This window comes from Tenrec ecaudatus, chromosome 13 (assembly GCF_050624435.1).
Source record: "Tenrec ecaudatus isolate mTenEca1 chromosome 13, mTenEca1.hap1, whole genome shotgun sequence".
NCBI lineage: Eukaryota > Metazoa > Chordata > Mammalia > Afrosoricida > Tenrecidae > Tenrec > Tenrec ecaudatus.
The window spans coordinates 59,090,284-59,111,209 of NC_134542.1; the positions used below are offsets into that span (position 1 = coordinate 59,090,284).

The window sequence follows — 20,926 nt, forward strand, 5'->3', positions numbered from 1 at the left end:
TATGCAATAATTATTTGTTCAGTGGGGGGATGTTTACTCTCTAGGATAGATTACTAGATATCTGTTGCTAAATTGTGACAAATGCTCAGACCCATATTACACTCTCATAAAGCAGTCCATTTTAGTTGCCTACATTGTATCCGCCACTCGCTTGTCCATTCTTAAAGGGAGAAAATTATACCTTTTCGAAGTTTTGCTTTGAAAGCTTAATAAATCAAGACACATGTTATCAGAAACAAAAATGCAAAGAAGTTCTTATTTCACACAGGTAATCAGAGAACTCCTTTTGAGTGTCCATCAATAGTACTAGGAAATTAACCAAGAGATGGAGACCCAGATAAAACAATATCTAAACAAAAAATAATAATAATAATTTTTTTTCATTTTCAGAAATTATTTTTGTCACTTACTTTCCTGGGTTGCATGAAAATGTCAGCATTAAAGACACTGCATAAAGCAAACTTATTTATCTGGTTCACTGCTGTTTATGCTTTGAACGACATCACATAACAGATGTGTGAAGATGTTACTGTCTGCTCACCTAGATTCAGCAAAGTGAATCCAAATTTCAAAAATGCAATCATGTTTTTGTCCCAGCATTTTCCTTTCAAAGATTATGCCCTGAGGAAATATCTGACAAATTTTCAGATATGGTAAGCACAATGCCGTTTATAATGCTATCTTATTAAATATAATAATTCAGTGGAGTCCAAGCATGATTGCCCATATGCTCTGTTGAATCTCCCTTCCATGCTCCTCAAAACTATTGGGAGCTGTCAGAAAGTCTGGTTTTATTTCACACTTGGTTCCTTTGTCTGGTTGAGCACCGCCTTTCTTTTAGCTCAGGCTTGACCGTGCGGAAGGACATAGTCCCTATTTTATTCCTCACCCCACTTTTGCTGAGCCAGGACCCTCTGCTGATTGGGATCGAAGGGATTTGAGGCAAAGTGTGTCTCTAGTGTTGCTGCTGTTGTGCTGTTGTCAGGTCCTTCCAGGCTGTTCCAGTCCACAGAAACCTGATGCACAACAGAACAACACCACCTGCTCCTCAACCATTGTCACAGTTGTTCCTCTGCCTGAGCCCATGGTTGCAGCCCCCGTGTCAATCCGCCGGGGCCAAGGCTTCCTCTTCCTCTGCACCTTGGCCAGCAGCATGCCCTTCTCCAGGACTGCTCTCTTCTCCTGACTTGTCCGAAGTACATGAGATGAAGTCTCGCCATACGTCTGGCACTCTGGCTTCTTTCAGGACAGATGTGCTTGTCTTTCATTGGCTCTCGGTATCTGGCAATGTTTCCATGCTACGCATAAGGTTTTCAGGGGCTATTACTCCGAATTGGACAGCTGATTCCTTCCTCTTTGTTGGTTCTTAGTCTGGAAGCACGACTACAAGCTGTCCACTCTGGGGGACCCTGAGGCATTTGAAATATCAGTGACATAGCTCTCCGTATCACAGCAGCACCCAACCCAAAACGTGTGACAAAGTGACAGAGAAGTGGTAGATCAACCTCTGTACTTGATAGCAATCAAGATTTCCCTCCGTGTGGAGGATATACAGGTGCCCACTCCCTTGGCCATGTTATCTCTCTCTCTCTCTCTCTTTCAATCTTTCTTACCATGTGCGAAGTCTTCATAGGGCTTCCTAACCTCTTCTGATCCGCTTGCAGCTCCTGCCACTGTAGGTCTACTTTTCCTCTCTTGCTGCCAGGATCACCTTTCTTGTGGACTACTAGCAACATGGCTCAGCCTGAATACCTTTCAACTTTGTCTCATTAACCCAAAGAAAGTTCACGTGCCCTTTCTGCCCCTTTGTTTCTTCAATCCCAACTCTGTTATCTTTCTTTCCCTCTGCCTAACCTCGCATGAGACCAGATCACGCAGCACTGCAGTTTCATGGTGAATACAGTGCCAGTGTTTCCTTCTTACATATATGTCTCACTTTACTTGGCCCCACCCCAACCAGGCCAGAAACCCATGGCCCTAGTGAATCTCAATTTTGGGCTACTGCTTACATAGGCTGGGGATGCAGGTGATAATGTATTGATATTAGGACCAGATATACTATCTCATAAATGTAAAGGTAAGTATCAGGGAAGGCAGATGGAGTTTTCTTGGAAGTTTCAATAGTTTATTGCTTCCAACATTGGACTATATTGTTAATCTGGAGGCAACAGAAAGAGTCCCATTCAATATTGTATGACAGTCATAAAGCTAAAAACTAGGAATACCTTATATACTTGTGTATAAGCCAAGTTTTTCAGCACAAAAATTATGCTGAAAAACTGGGGTTCAACTTATACACACACGGGTCAATGGTACCCCAGTGAGGTATAATATCTCACTGGGCCTCTCCCTTCTCCCCCCCACCAAGGTAATGGGATGAGTGCCCATTATCTCGCAGGTGATTGCTATTTCTCCGCTGTTAATTCAAAGCCCTGCTGACACTGCAGGGCTTTGAATGTTTGTTTACTCACATCTAACCAATAAGAGCCGTCCTATGACGTGGACGGCTCCAATTCACAGAAGTACATACAGTGATTCACTTACGCCGGCAGCTGAACTGGTAAGGATGTGTCTGTGGCTGCACTCTGTCTCTCCCCTCTGCTCTCTGTGTTAATTCACATCCTGCATCCACCACCTGCACGGACTCCCCACCCACTCCCGGCTAACACATCATGGGGGGGGGTGGCAATTCCATGAAAGTTATTTTTCAAAGTCTTATTTTTTTTATCCTATTAGAAATGAATACTCTTGTACCAAAACAAAAACACAAGTCATGAGGTTGGTTTCAAAATGAAGGTTGTGTCAAGAGCAGAAGAAAGCAATAACAGTATTTCAAGTAGGGAATTCTGTGTTGACGAAAAGCAAGTGAGGGAGTGGCAGGAAATGAAGGCTGACTTGGAACAGATTCCAAAAGCTAAAAAAGCTTGGTGTGGTTTAACGTCTTTTTATGGAGCTCTAGAGAATGAATTGTGTATATGGGTTATGGAGTGTCGTCAAAATAGTTACTGCGTAACATGCATGGGAATCCACATACGTACTCTACAAATGGCTAAGGATGACAAATATAAAGCATTCAAATCAGGCATTGACAAATTTACTGCATCAGCAGGATGGTGTACCCTCTTCGTGAATAGATTTGGCCTACTATGTTTGAGTCAAAGAACAAAGATTTCCCAGAAATTGACACAAAACCCTTAAGAAAAAATTATGTCATTCCAGTCATTTATTATAAAACAAAGAAGAATTTATAATTTTAACCTGGCAGATATTGGGAATATGGATGAAACTGCCATGACTTTTGATCTTCCAAGCAACAGAACTGTGGCAAGTTTAGGAGAAAAAAAAAACATTTTTCTCAAAACCACTGGAAATGAAACAAAGCACTTTACAGTTGTTCTATCATGTTTGGCTAATGGAACTAAGACCTTGCCTAAAAAGATCAATTTCCCACCAAGAATTACTGTGCATGCACATGTTAAAGGCTGGCTGGATGAAGACAAAACAGAAAAAAATGGCTAGAAGAAATTTGGAACTAACGACCAGGAGCAGCCTTAAAGAAAAAGCCGTCGTTACGTATTTTGGATATGTTCAGAACCCACCTATCGGATGACATAAAAAAATTGGCAAAATCTAGTAAAGTTACTTTAGCTGTTATAACAGGTGGGCTTAAATCTGTACCGCAGCCTCTGGATGTATCTTTGAATAAGCCTTTTAAAGACCATGTGCGAAGGATGTGACATGAATGGATGTCATCTGGTCAAGCCTGACTAACAAAAGGAGGAAATCTCATGAAGCCTGGCATAGAGTTAATAGCAAAGTGTGTTCTAGATGCATGGGAAGACCTTCCAGAAGACATGGTGTGACATGCCTTCCAGAAATGTAGTATTAGTAATGCTATGGATGGCAGTGAAGACTATACTTTGAATGAAAATGACAGCAGTGATGGTGATGATGGTGATTACAGTGAGGACAGAGTCTATGATGACCTCACACCAGCTAAAGCTCTGCACTGGGATGCGGATGTTGATGAGGAATCCAGTTTTGAAGGATTTTAACTCTACATTTTAGCTTGGTTGTTGATTGAGCTCAGGGAATATTACTCTTAAGGTATCATTATTGATACCTTATTGTTTTTGGTGAACCTATTTTCCACTTACTGTGCTGGTTTACTAATGTTAAATGACTGTTGTCCTTTTATTTAAGTTTTTTATTTAAAATAAATATTTAAAGAATTATCCCACTGATGTCTCAATTTTTAATTTTATTTTCATTTGTTTTGATTATTGAAACTCACCAATAGCTTCTGCATTTTCCACCCCAGGCTTATAGTCGAGTCAATCAGTTTTTCTGGTTTCCCAGGTAATAATTCGGTACCTCGGCTTATACTCAGGTCAACTTATATTCGAGAATATACAGTAATCAAAATATCAAAAAGAATATAAGTAGAATCCTATAAACTGTACACACCTAGATAAATAAATATTTCATATTATGAATGATGATCCAATTATTTATTGACATAGAAAGATGCTCTTAATTTATTGCTAACTGAAAATGTTAGAAATATTTCTGTATGTTATGATTTACTATTGTGTAAAAAAATCAACCCTTACACTTAATCAAGAGAGTAAATGACATACTCTCCAATTTAGGCAAATCTTCTGAAAAAGACCCCTTTAAAGTGTTCAAAAGCAATATGTCCTATTGAAGACTGAGGAGCAGCCTTTGGATTTTCAGTGGTCTCATGTGCTTGCAAAATCTGGCAATAAAAAAGCTAGACTGAAGACGAATAAACTCCTTTAAGGTCTGGTTTGGGTGAAGAATATTGAATATACTATGAACCGCCAGTCACCTTATATGCATGTGAAAGGAGATATTGAATAAGGAAGACTGAAGAAGAATTGATGCATTTGAACTATGGTGTTGGAGAAGAATATTGAAAGTACCATGGACTGCCCAAAGAACAAACACATCTGTCTTGGAAGCAGTATGGTCAGATCACTCCTTAGAGGTGAGGATGGTGAGACTTCATGTCACATACTTTGGACATGCTGTGAGGAGAGAGCAGCTCCTGGAGAAGGACGTGATGCGATGCTTGTGGAGGCGTGGAGAAAGAGAGGAAGACCTGGACCAGATAGATTGACACAGTGACTGCAACAATGGGCTCGAACATCAGCACAATTGTGAGAATGGAGCAGAACTCAGCAGGGTTTTGTTTTGTTGCATGTAGGGTCACTGTGACTTGGAACTGACACGAGAGCACCTCCAAACAACAAAAACGGACTGCCAACTGAACAAACACATCACTCTTGGTAGCATTCAGCCAAAGAACTCCCTAGACATTAATATGGCTAGACTTCATCTCATAAGCTTTAGACATGTTGTCAGGAAGGACCAATCCCTGGTGAAGAACATCATGCTTGGTAGAGAGCCAGGGAAAAGAGAGGAAGACCACCACCCCCACCACCCGTTGAGATGGATTGATACAATGGCTTCAACAATGGGCTCAAACATGACAGGGTTACGAAAATGACACAGAGATAGGCCATGTTTCCTTCTGTTTGTACGTAGGATCACTGAGTTGGAACTAACTCAAAGACACCTCACCCCAGCAAAAATGACCCTGGAGTAATAGATGCCAAAGCATTATCATTGTAGGTCATTGGTCAACAAACAACTGCCCGAGGGCCCAATCTCAGCTGCAGGGTGTTTTCACATAAAGTTTAGTCAGAAGCCAGCCATGCCTATGACTGCTTTCCTGCTATAATGGCAGAGTTCAGAAGGTGCAGAAATGGAGCCTTCAAAGCATGAAGTGCTGTGTGATGCTTTACAAAGACAAGTTTGCTGTCTTCTGTTCCGTATAGAAAATAAAATCATTTTAATTTTTTAAATTTTTGTTTAACTTTATTTTAAAATTTTCTACACTGAGCACGTACTTATGGTAGAAAATGGTTGTCTTATTAAGTTACTGAAGTAATAGAAAATACTTAATATATGATTAAATTTAAACCCAAGAGTCAACTTTTTAAATGGAATAATAAAGATTTGATCATACTGTCCAAGTTCTAACTCAATAAGGGTCTTACAATATAAGTTGAATTTCTTTAGATTGTTTTTAAAAACAAGACCTGTATGTGACAAAACTGTTCATTTTACCACAAGAATTAGTTTCTTTAAACTGTCTTTAGAACTTTTGGTTTGTTATTTAGAAAAAGTGAATTAATGTGAAACTTCCCAAGTAGGCTACTTTGAAGGACTAAATTCACTTGGAAGCATAAATTATGGATATTTGTTATCAAGTACAATTTTGATATAGCTAAGCAAATTTTGCTTCAAAATCCTGTAGGGTGAACCTTTAAAAAGGTGTTTGGCTAATTGGGAAATAATTAAGACAGTCAGAAGATCTGTTAATTAACATTAGGTGAGGGAATACTTAAAATGGAATTTGTATTAACCAGATGTTCCAGATGACATGCATCTTTATTACAAGAAACAGAAGTAAACAGTACATTAATTAAACTTGCAAATACTACAAAATAAGGAGGCTTTGTAAATGCCAGTAAGGAAAGAGAAATTATAGATAAAAATATCAAGCAATTAAGATTAAATATAATATGATTAGGTTTTGAAGTTTATTGATGTTACACATTCAGAAAGAATGTCACAATTTAAATACCTATGAATTTATCATTGACTTTCCTGGGTTTTTTTAAGTGGTTGGTATCATTCCAGTAGACTATGAGGGGCTTTTTACATAGCTCAAAGTTAAAATGTGCCATAATTGTCTCAATGATTAAAGTCTGGCCTACCTAGGAGAAAATATCTAAAATATAATTTATCTAAATGCATTAACATGTAAATATCAAGCACAACACCTCACTGAAGATTTCTAGAAATATTTTTAATATTTCTAAAGGGCCAACTTCTATCCCTAATATATATGTTTTGGTAGTTTCAAAATATCCACTGACTTCTGACTTATTCCTCTTAAAACATATCTCCTATTCCCATAGCCTGCGTTCAACCACCAGGCATTTACTAAGCAACGCCATGAACTCTAACCCTGGAAAATCCCTTCATGTTTCTGCTTCTAACCATTTCTCTTCTGCTCATTTTCACCTTTATCCTAGGTGCATCTAAATCTGGCCTTCAAAACACAACCAAAGTGCCACTTCCGTTAGAAAAATGCCCTTTTCTCCCAAGTAGAAGTAATCATTTCCTCCTGTTCCACGATGTCATGCCTCTTACAGTTTCTATCATAAATTACAGGTCTTTGAGTGATCATTTTTTTCTTCTAAGCAGTTATTTTCTTAGAGTCTGTATCTAACTTTACTGTTCTTTAACATATATTAGCTGCAATTAGTGGATTGTTAATGTACATTTGACAATGAACAAACGGCCTCTTTTAAAAAATGAGATAGGAAAAGGAAATTTGTTCAATCTTCCTTAAAAAGTCAGAAAATGGAGATACATGGAAATTCTTTCTTTTCACTGGTACCTGGACCAGATGATTGTTGACTAAAATAAATATTGTCATTTAAGGAGAATATTTGTTTAACTGAACTGCATCTATAAAACAGTAACAGCTGCTTCCCATCTGAGGCTGACTGCTCCTGTTCTGATGTTATTGACTTATTACGCTTCCCCTTTAAGTGGGCCCCTGAGTGCACTGTCCTGATCGGTTGGGGAACCCATCACGCGTGCTCACAGACACTGCCTGTTGTCTGGTGGGGCACTGTTTAATTTCCACCAGTCTCTCTTTCTTCTCAGATAAGGCAAAATCATCTGCTGTAACTATTTCACAAGGTTGTTGTGAGTTAGTAAGATAAAGTAGCTGATAGCTACCTTATAAATCATAAAGTTCTGTATAAATGTCAGCGTCTGTGAGGGCGCTCTACATCAAGGGCATTAGCACAGTAATGGGAACAGAAGAGAAAGGGAGTGAGGAAATGACTGAAGTCAGACTCTTTCAGGTCAAGTTTATGTGAACTATGAAAGTCTTCAGTAGGCGAAGAGGGTGTGCATTAATTTTCTTTCACAAGTCACTGTATCATTCCATAGAGGCACGTTTTGAGATAACTGCATTATTTCTCTATGGGTTCCATAAAATTTCAAATTTGAGAGGCCCTTATAGATGAGAGAGTTCCAGACATAAAATAATTTCCTATCTAATTAACCTACCACTTCCAATTAAGAAGAATGATTTTTTTTCCTTGTTCTGTTGAAATCAGCTTAATCGAAGCCCTAAAATTTTTCCATCACCACACATCCTGAGGTCTAAATGCACTGTGGACAGAAATGTAGAATGTGAAACATCAAGTTAACAAGGGTTCTCGACATTTGCTTATTGCAGACCTGTAATCCTTCTACGGAACTTCTGCTCTAACACCCCAAATGGATCCAACTCAAGGAAATAGATGAGATCAATTGCTTTATCCTTAAACCAATTTTACTTTCTTTGGAACTGAGCAGGAATATGGTCTTCTATTATTTTTGACAAGTCCTGATTGAAAGGCTCGGTTTGCTCCACATACTGATTCTTATAACGTACACACAGACACACACCACCATGTCATGTTCCCGAGTTGCTCTCCCTCTTGGTCATCCAGGCCAGTCATGTTCATTTCCAAATTAGCTAGGGCAGCGATCCACAGTATTTTCATTTCTCTTGTATGTCGGAAATGAATTTGTCGGTCACTAAAGACTGCCAGTCCACTTCTCATTTACTTTTCCTTCTTTTCTAACCACTCAGACCAATATTTAGATTTAAAGGGTAAGGAATGTGGAGGGCTTTTTTGTTTTTTAATGAAGCGATGATTATTATTATTATTTCCTGTTCAGCCCTCCTTTTCTGTCATTCCCATGCTCTCACCCCCACCCTTTCTCTGTTCCCACCCAGTTCATGGTCTCCTCCTCATCATCAGTCTTACCTATGGGTGGATAAACCACATTTATTCTTCTTTGTTTTTCCTTATAACAATGATGAAATTAAATAACTACCTTTGCAAAATGTATTCAGGTTCCTGAGCAAAATGTTCCCTGCTTTTGTCCGTATCTTGCAGTGTTTAAGAACATTGTCAGTTATTTTTACTGATGCATCAAACCCCATAGTAGGAAGGGGTAGCAGAGCTTGTTTTCCGTTCCTCTATATTTGGGGGTTTTGTTTGTTTCCATGTTTTTGCTATTGTAGACATTGCTGCAATAAACATAGGTGTGCATAGGTCTTTACGTGTTTTAGTCTTAAAATTATTCTGGGTATCTACCCAGTTATTGGGATTGTTGAATCAGAAGGTACTTGGATTTGCATTTGTTTAAGCAAGCGTCATACTGATTTCCATAGTGCTTGTACAATTCTGCAATGTGAAAGCATTCCTGTCTCTCCACCTCCTCTCCAGCATTTGTTTTGTTTTATTTAAATTTTGCCAAAAGTGTCAGTTCACACTGTATTGTCCCTTGTCCAATTTTTTATTAGATTATTTTATTTTTCTTGTTAAGTTGTGGTAGTTTTCTATAGATTTTGTTATATTATTACTGAATATTTTTTCTGATATATCATTACTGAATATTTTTTTCAAATCTGTGGGTCACTCATTTGATGAAGTCTTTGTTGTCCATAAATGTCATATTTGCATTTATATTTATCTTTTCATTTCTTTTCTCTAAACTTTTAAATGTGAATTTATCTGCGTATCTGTAGACATTATCTCAGAGTACCAGCCCTGTTAGGATCAAATGTGTGATGAATGCTGCTGCCGCTGCTGAAGCTACACTTCCCAAAGGCGCTCCTGAACAGAGCTTGTCTTGAATAGCAAGTAAACTCCAATGAGGTAGATTGTGTTAAAGTCACTTTGGCCCCTCTTATAGCCTATTCACAGGCCTGGAGGATTATACTCATTTAATAGCTAAACGATCAAAATGCCTATGTGTTTGCAAATGGTTTTGTTAATCCATGCTGTGCTTGTGGTTCATGTTATTATTTCAGAGATTCATTTAGACTGGCAGTTATTAATAAGATAATGAATGGACTCTGCCTCTTATACTTTGGAAAAATTGCTTTGACATTTGAAGAGCAGCAAAAATTATCATTGTTCTTAGCTGAAATTCCCCATGTTTGGATCTTCCCCTCTATCCCACACCCCAAAGTTTAGCATTTTTAACTTGGTGTAGGCTTTTAATGTTGTATAGATGTCATAGTTAAATACAAGTGATCCAATGAAGCTATCGTTGCCTAATCACTCCTTCCACATTACCACCCTGTCGTGTGAGTGTTGGCGAGTGGCTGATTGTCTCAGGTGCTACTCCCTTCCCTACAGCTGCATCTTCAGCTCGTCCACGGCTCCAAATGGCAGAACGAATTCAACATGATCTTCGGGTGGAATGAAATGGAAACAGCTGTCTCTGAGTTCTATTTAAATTAGCTCTTGGAACTAAAATCCTGTGCTACAGTGAAGGCTGTGTATATGAATCAGATTTCCCTTTTGAACGCCTTTCCAGTTATTCTTCTGTGTTGCTCTCATAGATGAGGCTCTAATAGTCTGTCTCTGTTTCTCTCTCTTAGAAGATAAGGGGAAGTTAAAAGGCAGTTGTGGCCAGCTGTCGAGCTCAGAAGGTGGTCCATTTCTCCTCAAACCTGGCACCGCACCCGTGCCACCTGGAGCAGCCTCTTCCCCCTCCAAGAGCACAAATGGTGCTCCTGGTTCTGTTCCTGAATCAGAAGAAGAAAAAGCCAAAAAATTGCTCTATTGTTCCCTATGCAAAGTGGCTGTGAACTCCCTCTCACAGCTAGAGGCGCACAACACAGGTCAGCAGCTTCCTCGTGAATGTAAGCGATGTGTAGAGCAAACCTCCACTTTCCTCGTCAGAAATGCCGCGTCTTCTGTTGTTGGAACGTTAAGTTTGCTCGATGTCGTCTCCACTTTTTCCTTTCAAAGGAGCAGTTCCTAAGAAAAGGATGGTCATAATGACCTTGGAAATAGCAGCCAAAGAAGCGTGGAGGTGAACTTGTTCTGGTCCTCATTGCCTCAAGAACATCTCATACCTTGCACAACTCATTTGCTAAATACACAAGAGTTTATGTACATTGTTCAATGCAGCACATTTCTAAGAGAAAAAAGAAAAATGAGAAGAAACCCTAAATGTCAATTATTGGGGACATGTTGAGGAAATTATAGCAGACTCAATATAATAGAATACATTATTCAGCCATTAAAATGTAATGGTGAGAAAATGCATACATGATTTAATATGTGAAATTTTAGATTGATCATAATTTGAGAATATAATTATACTTCTAATATATCAACATAGAAAGCATGCAAAGAAATACACTAAAATGGTAACAGTAGTTATCTCTGGCTGGTGGAAATATGGGAAACCTTTATTTTCTCATGATTCTCCATATTTCCTATATTCATTTTACTGTATGTTTTCATGTTTCCCCATTTTCACAACAAAAATGATTATATTTACAAAGAGCATTAAAGTGGTATTTTTCCAAAAGTGCTGAGAAATAAAGCTTGTAGATAAACTTTTCCGGGAGGAGGGGGTCAGAGATGGGCATTATTTAGTCCTTAAATAGCTATTTAATATCTGTATCTTTCTTTTTAGGCTCTAAACACAAGACCATGGTTGAAGCTCGTAATGGGGCTGGCCCAATTAAGTCCTATCCTAGACCTGGGTCAAGATTAAAGCTGCAGAATGGCAGTAAGGGGTCAGGACTACAGAACAAGACATTTCATTGCGAAATCTGTGATGTTCATGTTAATTCAGAAATTCAACTCAAACAGGTAATCTGCCGTAATCGGCCCGCGCTGCTGCTTGAGGTTGCCGCTTGCTGATGCATGTCGTTTGAAGGGTCCCAGGGAGCCTCCAAAAGTCAAGCAACTCAACTGAACCAAAACCAAACTCTCAGCCCTGGAGTCCATAATGACTCATAGCGACCCCCTCTGGGTTTCCCAGACTGCACCTGTTTATGGGACGAGAAAGCCCAGTCCTTCTCCCACGAAGCTACACATGGTTTTGAACTGCAAACCATGCAGACTGCACGCAGCACCAACTCAATGACAAACCAACAAGTTAGCAGTATGAGCCCACTCAGGTGCCTCAGCAAACAGCCTGGTGTGTGCTTCTGAAAGGTCGCAGCTTAGAAACTCTATACACAAATTCTGCTTACTCAGGGGGTCGCCATGGGTCAGAATCCACGCCACACCAAGTGACAGCAACGATGTGGGATGCGTCCAATCTGCAACCAACAGGTGCTATGTGGAAGAAAAAAAAACATTCACTGTTTAGATCATTTAAGCTTGAATGTTTAAATAGTTTAAGTCAAAACTGTACGTCCCCAGCTCCCGGGCTAGATGTTAGAGGGAGCGGCATAGCCCCAGAAGTCACCTCAAGCTCACGTCGCAAACAAGCCCGTTTCCAAGGATGCACAATCTAGTTAGAGAGATTTACCTCCCGGTATCTCACTGCCATCGAGGAAATTCCAAGTCGTAGTGGTCCTAGATGGGCCTGTGTGATGGCTCAGCTGATGAGCTCGGCCAGTGCCCTTTTTCTCATTGGAAGTGGCTGCTGTGTTTGAACGGGGACCTTGCAGTCAGCAGCCTGCAGTCTGACGCACAGATCTGCCAGCGTCCTTCCTTTCTGACGGCAGGTCCTAATTCATGTTACAGGGCATGGTGTTCATCATGACTCTGCTAATGGGTAGCACTTTGTGGGGAGCACTTTGGCAATCCCTCCCAAGTTTCTAAGTATGCGTACCCTGTGGATTAACTGCTCAGCACCTACGAACTGAGCTCACAGCAATCTCGTTGTGTTGCTGTGGAGCCCATTCTGATTGGAGTAGCAAAAGGCAGAAAGCTTGAGGTGTTACCAGTAAACCCACACCGCACTCCCTGCCATCAAGTCAATTCTGACCCATAGCGACCCGATAGGACAGGTTAGAACTGCCAGCCTGTGGGGTTACAGGACTAGAACTCTTCTTAGGATTCGAAAGTCTCATCTCTCTCGCTCAGAGCAGGCTGATGGTTTCAAACTGCCAACAGATGAAGGGGCAAATGTCTTACCAGCTTCCATTTCATGACTCTGGTGATTTATTCCAAACCATCTTGGAACCAGAGACCCAGAGTCTCCTCTAGCTAAGAAATGTCTTTCTTTTTTTTAATCATTTTATTGGAGGCTCGGACAACTCTTATCACAATCCATCCATCCATCCATTGTGTCGAGCACTTTCATACATTTGTTGCCCTCACCATTCTCAAGACATTTGCTTTCTACTTGAGCCCTGGGTATCAGCTCCTCATTATCTCTCCCTCCTTCCCCCTTCCCCTCCCCCATGAACCCTTGATAATTTATAAATTATTATTATTTTGTCATATCTTACACTGTCTGAGGTCTCCCTTTGCCCACTTCTCCATTGTCTATCCCACAGGGAGGAGGTTATATGTAGATCCTTGTAATCTGTTCCCCCTTTCTCCCTCACCTTCCTTCCACCCTCCCAGTATCGCCACTCTCATGCCTGGCCATGTAAGAAATGTCTCTTATATGGAATAAAGCTCACATTTAGATTCAACTAAGGCATTGAACTTTTTCTTCAGCACATTTCTAGTCGGAGACATAAGGATCGAGTTGCAGGAAAACCGTTGAAGCCAAAATACAGCCCTTACAACAAACTCCAACGGAGCCCCAGTATTTTAGCGGTAAGTTCACCTCTGTGGTCCACCTGCTGGGTGAACCTCACTGGGTGGCAGGGACTGTGGGTAAGGAGGACCGGGAGACCCACTGGGGATGAAGAGCTTTCGATTCAAATCGCTCTCACAGGCCAACAGAACTTGTCCAGTGCATTGCTTAGCGAGACTCTTTGAACAAAGCCAAGTCACCCGAGGAAGTGACACTTTAAGCGTCAGTACCTGACTCTTTGCCAGAACTTTTGGGGAAGACAAACCTCTTCAGCATGTAAAAAAGAGTAAAGGCTCAGAGGCAAGGCTAAGTGGAGCCTGAAGAATCCTGCAGTGTGCTGAGTCTTGCTGGCTCTTTATTTTGTCTGAGAGAGTAGTGAGTGCTTGTCTTTGTTTGCTCTTTCTGTGGCTAGCAGGCGTGCTGGTAGTCAGCCTGTCTCACCTGCTCCCATATGGCCTGCTTTCCGTTTCTTTGCAAAAATACTTAGGATCTCCAGTGATAAGTGTCATAAAAATATCCAGATGGAAGTATTTCACCATCTCCCTGGGACTCAGCCCAGTGCAGCATTCAGGCCGAGGATAGAGCTGGGATTGGCCAATTGGAGCCAGTGCTGAGATTGCACCATCAGATGCTGCCAGCAGGTGTTACCTGCATTAAGCAAATCCAGCTTGCCCAATTCCTCCTGATTGCAAAAGCGGAAATTAAGGATTGATTTTTTTTCCCCTTTCATAAGAAGAGTTCACACTAGGATTCCTTTAAATAAAGACATCCAATTTACAATCCTCCCCAAAGGCAGAAATTAGCCACAACTGATTTAGCCACACTCTTCAAGAACTTCTTGTGACATGATAAGACAGATGCCATCTGACTCTGCTTTTCTGAAGGCTCCCTGGTGTCCTAACCCCCAGTGGCCTAACCTCGGGGCAGCTTCCCTAAGTGAAGTGAAGGGTCACACATACTTGCCCAACATGTTTGTCCCAAAGTGCTTTGTACTTTGAGAGAAGTCAGGATGTTGGTTGAGCTCCAGCTTACCCAGGAAACCTTCTGGTGTAAAGTGCATTGGTTTGTTGGTTTGTTTGTTTGCTTGTTTGTTTTTGTTACTGAGCAACAGCAGAAAATAAACATTAGCACCTACTCCGTGCTCTAGTGCTCAGTGCTCAGGGGCAAAGACCACCAGGAAAGAACCGTAACGAGAAACAACTCAAAGCAAAGCTGTGCCAAGAGCCATTGAGGCCAGCTTTATGAAAATCATCATCTCGTGATCTGAGTGTCAAGACATTTTTAAATATGAGACTTCTTCATAATTGTGTTTTACGAATGAAAATATCCCTGTGGTGGTGGTGTTTGAAATAATATCTCCATCCCATTTCTGGTTCTCTGCCTCCATTAGGCAAAACTTGCATTCCAGAAAGATATGCTGAAGCCTTTGGCACCGGCTTTCCTGTCCTCTCCCCTGGCAGCAGCCGCAGCTGTGTCTTCGGCACTGACACTACCCCCGCGCCCAGCTGCCTCGCTCTTCCAGGCTCCAGCCATACCTCCGGCTCTCCTGAGGCCAGGCCACGGGCCCATCAGGGCCACTACTGCCTCCATCCTCTTCGCTCCGTACTAGTGGCTCCAAGCTCCAAGATGGTTCAGTCCAGAAGGAAAGCTGAGAAGGAAAACCAAAATGATTCCATAATTTAAGCACTTTGTGTTACAGTGTCCCCATCCACCCCTAAAATGTAGCACCTCACCCTTAACCCCAGCTCCAAAGAAAAGCAGATCACCGGATTCAAGTGGGTTTGTTTTAGGGACAGCTTCTGTAATTGAGGGATCTGAGCAGTGCAGACAAACCCGCTCCACCCCTGTCCCTGACCCTCCCTGTATCTGCCCCCAATCAATTTGATGTCTGGGAGATTTGGCGTCTTGACATTGTATTTTTCGGAAAAGGGTGAAAAGAAAATAGATCTTTTAAAAGGCTCGGACATTGTTCCCATGGATCTGATCTGGCTTAGAAATAACATGGAATATTTTCCTGACAGACTTGAAATTTAGGATCTTCCTCACATGTCTGTAAATAACTCTGGAATCCAACGGGGCATATTTTAGTGTGGGACAACAACAACAAAAGTAGAATAACACAAGTGCTCACTTGTGGAATCCATCTCACCAATGGATCACAACGTTTTCTCTTCGGTGTACTCTTGTTGACAGGGATGGTGTACTGTTTTAGACCCAAGTACTGTTGCGTCCTGTGTAGTACTAGATCTGTATCTCTTGTCTGAACTCAACATTTTTCTGTTGCTATGTAAATGTTAGGAAGCAAAATAGCTTTGGATTTTTTCTTTAAGAGAACAAAAGATAATGTATTTTCTTTATTTCATACTTTATTTGGAGATATTTAAAAGAAATAGAAAGCCATATAACATAGCTATACTTACTCCCTGTTTGCTATTGTTTGTTTAACTTATTTTATAGCTTCCTCACTGGTTTGAGTTGCTAAGCGAATGTATACAAACAGAAAAAGAGCTTTCTAAATGGCACATTTTAGCACCTCCTGTGCATTCTACAAGAAGGCAATGAATCCATGTATTTCTACATAATTACCTTCTTCATTTTTGACTTGTTCTCATTTGTAATGATGCTACATAATTTTGTGGCTCCCTAATGCAATAATGTACAGAAGATTAAAAAAATTTATAATGGAACAACTTGTCTTTCTGTTCACTAAGTATGTTGCAGGTCCTCTCCCCCTGCCCCTGTCTAAGCCGATATCAAAAAGACTGGAATGTTTGTGAGATCAGAGGCGAGAGGTATCAAAACATAAGAAAATAGAGTGAACTCCTTTAGAGCATCTATATCTGCAATCTGTAAATGGTAAAATGTCTGTGTATTTTTTTAAATGTATCTTTTCAATAAAAGCACAAAATAGAAAAATCTGTTTGTATTTACAAAGTTATTTTTCACCTAAGACACTTCCAATTTGAAATCATCTGATGAAAGGTTTTCAGTAGGTGCAAAGATTGCTTCTTACATATTAACATTTTCAGCTCTTGTTTGCAGCATTTTCATTTGTCATGTTTATTCATTACTGTTCATAACATCTGCATGAGGCAAAGTTTGACGACTGTTTTCCCTCGGAATCTTTGAGAAGATTAGGTCAAAGTAGTGAGTCGTACTCAAAATCAAGGCAGCAGCTGCTAAAAGAAAATATGTGACTCAGACTTTCTTTAATTACTGTTAATCCCTAGCTCATAGTTTTTTTTTAAAAATTAGCAGTTTTATTGACATAATTTGCATATCATACAATTCAATAGTTTAAACATTAAAGAGTTGTGCTATCATCACTACAATCAATTTTAGAATATCATCTTCATTCTTGTACTTATTATCTCCTCATTTCCCCCAACCTCCCCTGCATTACCATAAGAAAATATTAATCCAGTTACACTCTCCATAGATTAACCTGTCCCAGATTTCATACAAAGAAAAACACACCTCCCAAAAAACCCCAACATCAATAATAAAGCAGAAAAAAACCTCAAGTGAGAAGAAAGCAGAAAATAACAAAAACTAGAAAAAATTTAAAATGGGTCAAAAGGGAGAATAAATAAGGGGTTAAATTTTGACCTTAGCTACATTTGCATGAATCCACTTTCCAATGCACTCTGTCTCAATGGCCCCTGACAGCAACAATGCTATAGAACCACGTCTTCAGTGATCTCTTGGTGAGGGCAAGTATCAAGTAGGGCCACATCATAACACTAATTACTCTTGGATCAGGACTATAATTAAATATGAATTTAAAATCCTTCTATCTATAGTTTATGTATGTCCCTGGTCCACTTTAGAGACCTCATTATCGCTTTATTGGGGAACATTATAAGTCATCCCGAAGGCACATATGGTAATTTTATTGATCATATCATTAATTTAGCCAATGGCATAGAATTTTAAAAACTGCTTTGAGAAGGAAAGTATACACATATAGGATGGTTGTATAGACTGAAATACACGGATTGTTGACTTGAGATGAAAAACTTCAGTGACTGGGTGCATTTATGTAGACAATGAAGATTGGAGATAAGGCAAAGCTTTCAGTAATGCTCATCCACAGAGGCAGAACGGTGCCTCCCGGACCAACCAAGCCTCCAGCCAATAGAAAAAGCAAAGAGAATATAAAAGTAGCAAATATATGGTGGTCTTGAGTTGCCCTTCATTGGACACCCTCAAAGCAAGAGATCTTAACACAGGCCAATGACTTCCAAATCCATAAACTTGGGCTAGTAAATTAGCTCCATCTTTTCTCACTTCTACTTTAGGTGCAAGGGAGTATTCCTTCAATATGTGACAGGTGTGTTTAAGGTAAAGTCTGGGTCACTTGGTGGGATTTTCAAAATGAATCCTTCTGGTGTGGTCGATGAAGAATGTATACCCCAAAAGGACAGAGTCTCAAGTCCTGGTTGTCTATAGTACTTGGCCTGGGTCACCAAGAGCTAGAGAGAAGCCAGGACAAAAACACTCAGGACCATAAGATTGGGTATTTTCCCCCTGATAGAAATAATGTTAATGTTTTTCCCAGGGGCAAGTTGCCCCAACTAGGTTGATGCACCAACCAATCACCTTCTCCAAGAGAGCCATGTCCCCTCCCCACAACACCTCTGGACTTGACTTTCTAGTAAGGTTCCCTGAGTACCCTTGTAGGACTGTCTGGTGATTTGGACAATGTTATATGGCAGAACTGATCGATCTTCCTCTCCCCGCACTGACCCCAGCTGAAGTGAGTCCTTTCTGTCAAAGTGGTTATTGGGATGTACTTAGACAAGGGAGTGTTATATGGATTGTCAGTGTTCGGTCGGCACACCTTGTCATTGCTTGGGAAACCAGATTAAAAGATCACATGACCTAAGAACAGATTTAACCGTATCATAGTGGTTTCAGACAGTGTTTGTCTTTTTGTGATTGACAAACTTCACTCGGCATAATGGTTTCCAGGTCTGTCCTTGCCATGAGGTGGTTTGTGGTCTCGTCGCTGTTTTTTAGGGATGCCTGTTACTCCACTGTGTCTATATCAAAGTTTCTTTATCCCTTCTTCTACCAGTGGGAATGTGAACTGTTCCCAGCATCTTACTTACTACTGTGAACCGCACTGTGTGAACATGGGAGGTCATATATCTACTTGTGTTCTGACTCTTCTTTTGGGTCTATACTCAGCAGAGAGCTTTCTGGGTCATCTGGAATTTCTCTTCCCAGTTGTTTTACCTACTGCCATATCGCTTTCCACCATGGTTGTACATTTTTACAAGCCCACCAGCAGTGTTTACAAGTCCAATCTTTCCATACTCTCTCCAACATTTGTTGGTATTTATTTATTGTTTGTTTGTTTGTGTTTTGTAGACTATTGTAGGTGTGAGGAATATATCACCATTGTTTTGAATTCCTTCTCCTGGATGGCTATTGATGATGAGCATATTTTCATAGGTTAGTTAGCCATTTGAATCTCATTTTGGGGAAAATTGCCTGTTCATATTTTTGCCCACTTTTTAATTAGGTGATTCACTTATTTTACTTATTTAATTTTTTGCCCATCTACTTATTTACTATTTAATTGATTTGTTTAATTAGGTAAATTTACTTATTCTTATTGAGGTGTTGCAGAATTCTATAGATTTTAGTAATTAGTCCCTTGATCACTGCTAAAGACTTTTTCCCCCCAATCCATGGGCTTCTGTTTTACTCTTTTGGTGAATGCTTTTGATGTGTATAAACATTTTGTTTTAAGCAGGTCTCAGTCGTCTACTTTGTCTTCCACTGTGTGTACTTCCTTGATGTATGTGTATGCCCTGCAGGCATGTCCGTAGGTTGTTTCCGTGTTCTCATTGATGCTCATTATAACACTGGGGCTCACATTTAGGTCTCTAATCCATCTTGAATTAACTTTTGTGAATGAGGCAAGGTATTGGTCTTGTTTCATTCTTCTGCATATGGACATCCAATTTTTCCATCACTATTTGTTAAAGAGGCCCTCTTTTCCATTTAATGTTGTTTTTTGGTTGAAGATCAGTTGCCTATAGGTGGATTGCTTTATTTTGGGGTTTTCTATTCTGTTCCATTGGTTTGTGTATCTATCATTGTACCATTGTACCAGAATCAGGCTTTGACCACTGAGGCTATATTGAAGGTTTTGAGGTCACGTAGTGTCAGGCCTCCTACTTTGTTCTTCACCTTTAGGAGTTCTTTGCCTAAACCAGGTCTTTTCCCTCTCCATATGAAATATGTGATTAATTTTCCCATTTCTTTAAATAATAAAGTTGGGGTTTGGATCAGAACTGTGTTGTATTTATAGATTGTGGTAATATTGATATTTTCACAATGTTAAATCTTCCTATCTGTGAACACAGGATAGACTTTCATTTACGTAAGTCTCTTTTGGTTTCTTATGGAAAGGTTCTATAGTTGTTTGGGTGCAGGACTTTTGTTTCTTTGGTTAGATTTTTTTCCCTAGGTATTTAATCTTTTGTGTGGCTGGTGGAAATTGTATTATTTTCTTGATGTCTTTTTAATGGTATACAGGAATCCAATTGATTTTGGCTACTTTTTCAGATACTTCCATTGTTTATAACAATATTTTTGTGACGTCTTAGAGGTTTTCTACATGTAAAAATGTATCATCTGCAAACAGTGAGTGCCAGCCCTGAGACGCTTACACCACCACTGGATCCACAAGACTTCCCATCCACTAGCCTGTGGTATTTTTGCATTAGAATCATTGCTTGTGGTTCATGAGTCTGAAAGGACTTTATAGATTAGTATCAGACATATGGGTTAATATCAGACTTACGGACTTCATCTGGACTGGGCTGGGATGTTTTCTCAATATTCAATTGTTCCTGTATATAAAGCTCTTTTTATACTCATATGAGTGTCTATGAATTTGTTTCTCTAGTCTAGCCCGAACTAATACAGCGAGTTTCACATTATTTTTGCCCAATTGTATTCCTTTGATATCTTGGTGTGTCTACTGATTCTGCCTAAGACTACCAGCATGATGTTGAATAAGAATGGTGATTGGGGTATCCTCCCTGATTCCCTTTCTTAGGGGAAATATTTTCTATTTTCCCCAATTGAGTATTATGTTGGCTATTGATTTTTCTTATGTAATTTTTCTTATATTGAGGAATTTCTCTTCTATTCCTAGTTTGTTGAGTGATTTTTATCAGAAATGGATGTTGAGTATTGTCAAATGCCTTTCCTGCATCTATTGATATGA

General features: G+C 39.9%; 1 protein-coding gene across 3 annotated transcripts in view; it reads left to right on the forward strand.

Annotated features, from left to right (window-relative positions):
- Positions 1-15,331, forward strand: part of ZNF385B (zinc finger protein 385B) — a 380,374-nt gene extending 365,043 nt beyond the window's left edge. For all 3 annotated transcript variants that reach the window (XM_075529722.1, XM_075529724.1, XM_075529725.1), the window contains 4 exons: positions 10,559-10,801; positions 11,608-11,786; positions 13,596-13,697; positions 15,068-15,331. In XM_075529722.1, the coding sequence (XP_075385837.1) occupies positions 10,559-10,801; positions 11,608-11,786; positions 13,596-13,697; positions 15,068-15,286 (743 nt within the window). In that variant the 3' untranslated portion in view covers positions 15,287-15,331. The remainder of the gene's footprint in view (positions 1-10,558; positions 10,802-11,607; positions 11,787-13,595; positions 13,698-15,067) is intronic.
- The last annotated feature ends 5,595 nt before the right edge of the window (positions 15,332-20,926 follow it).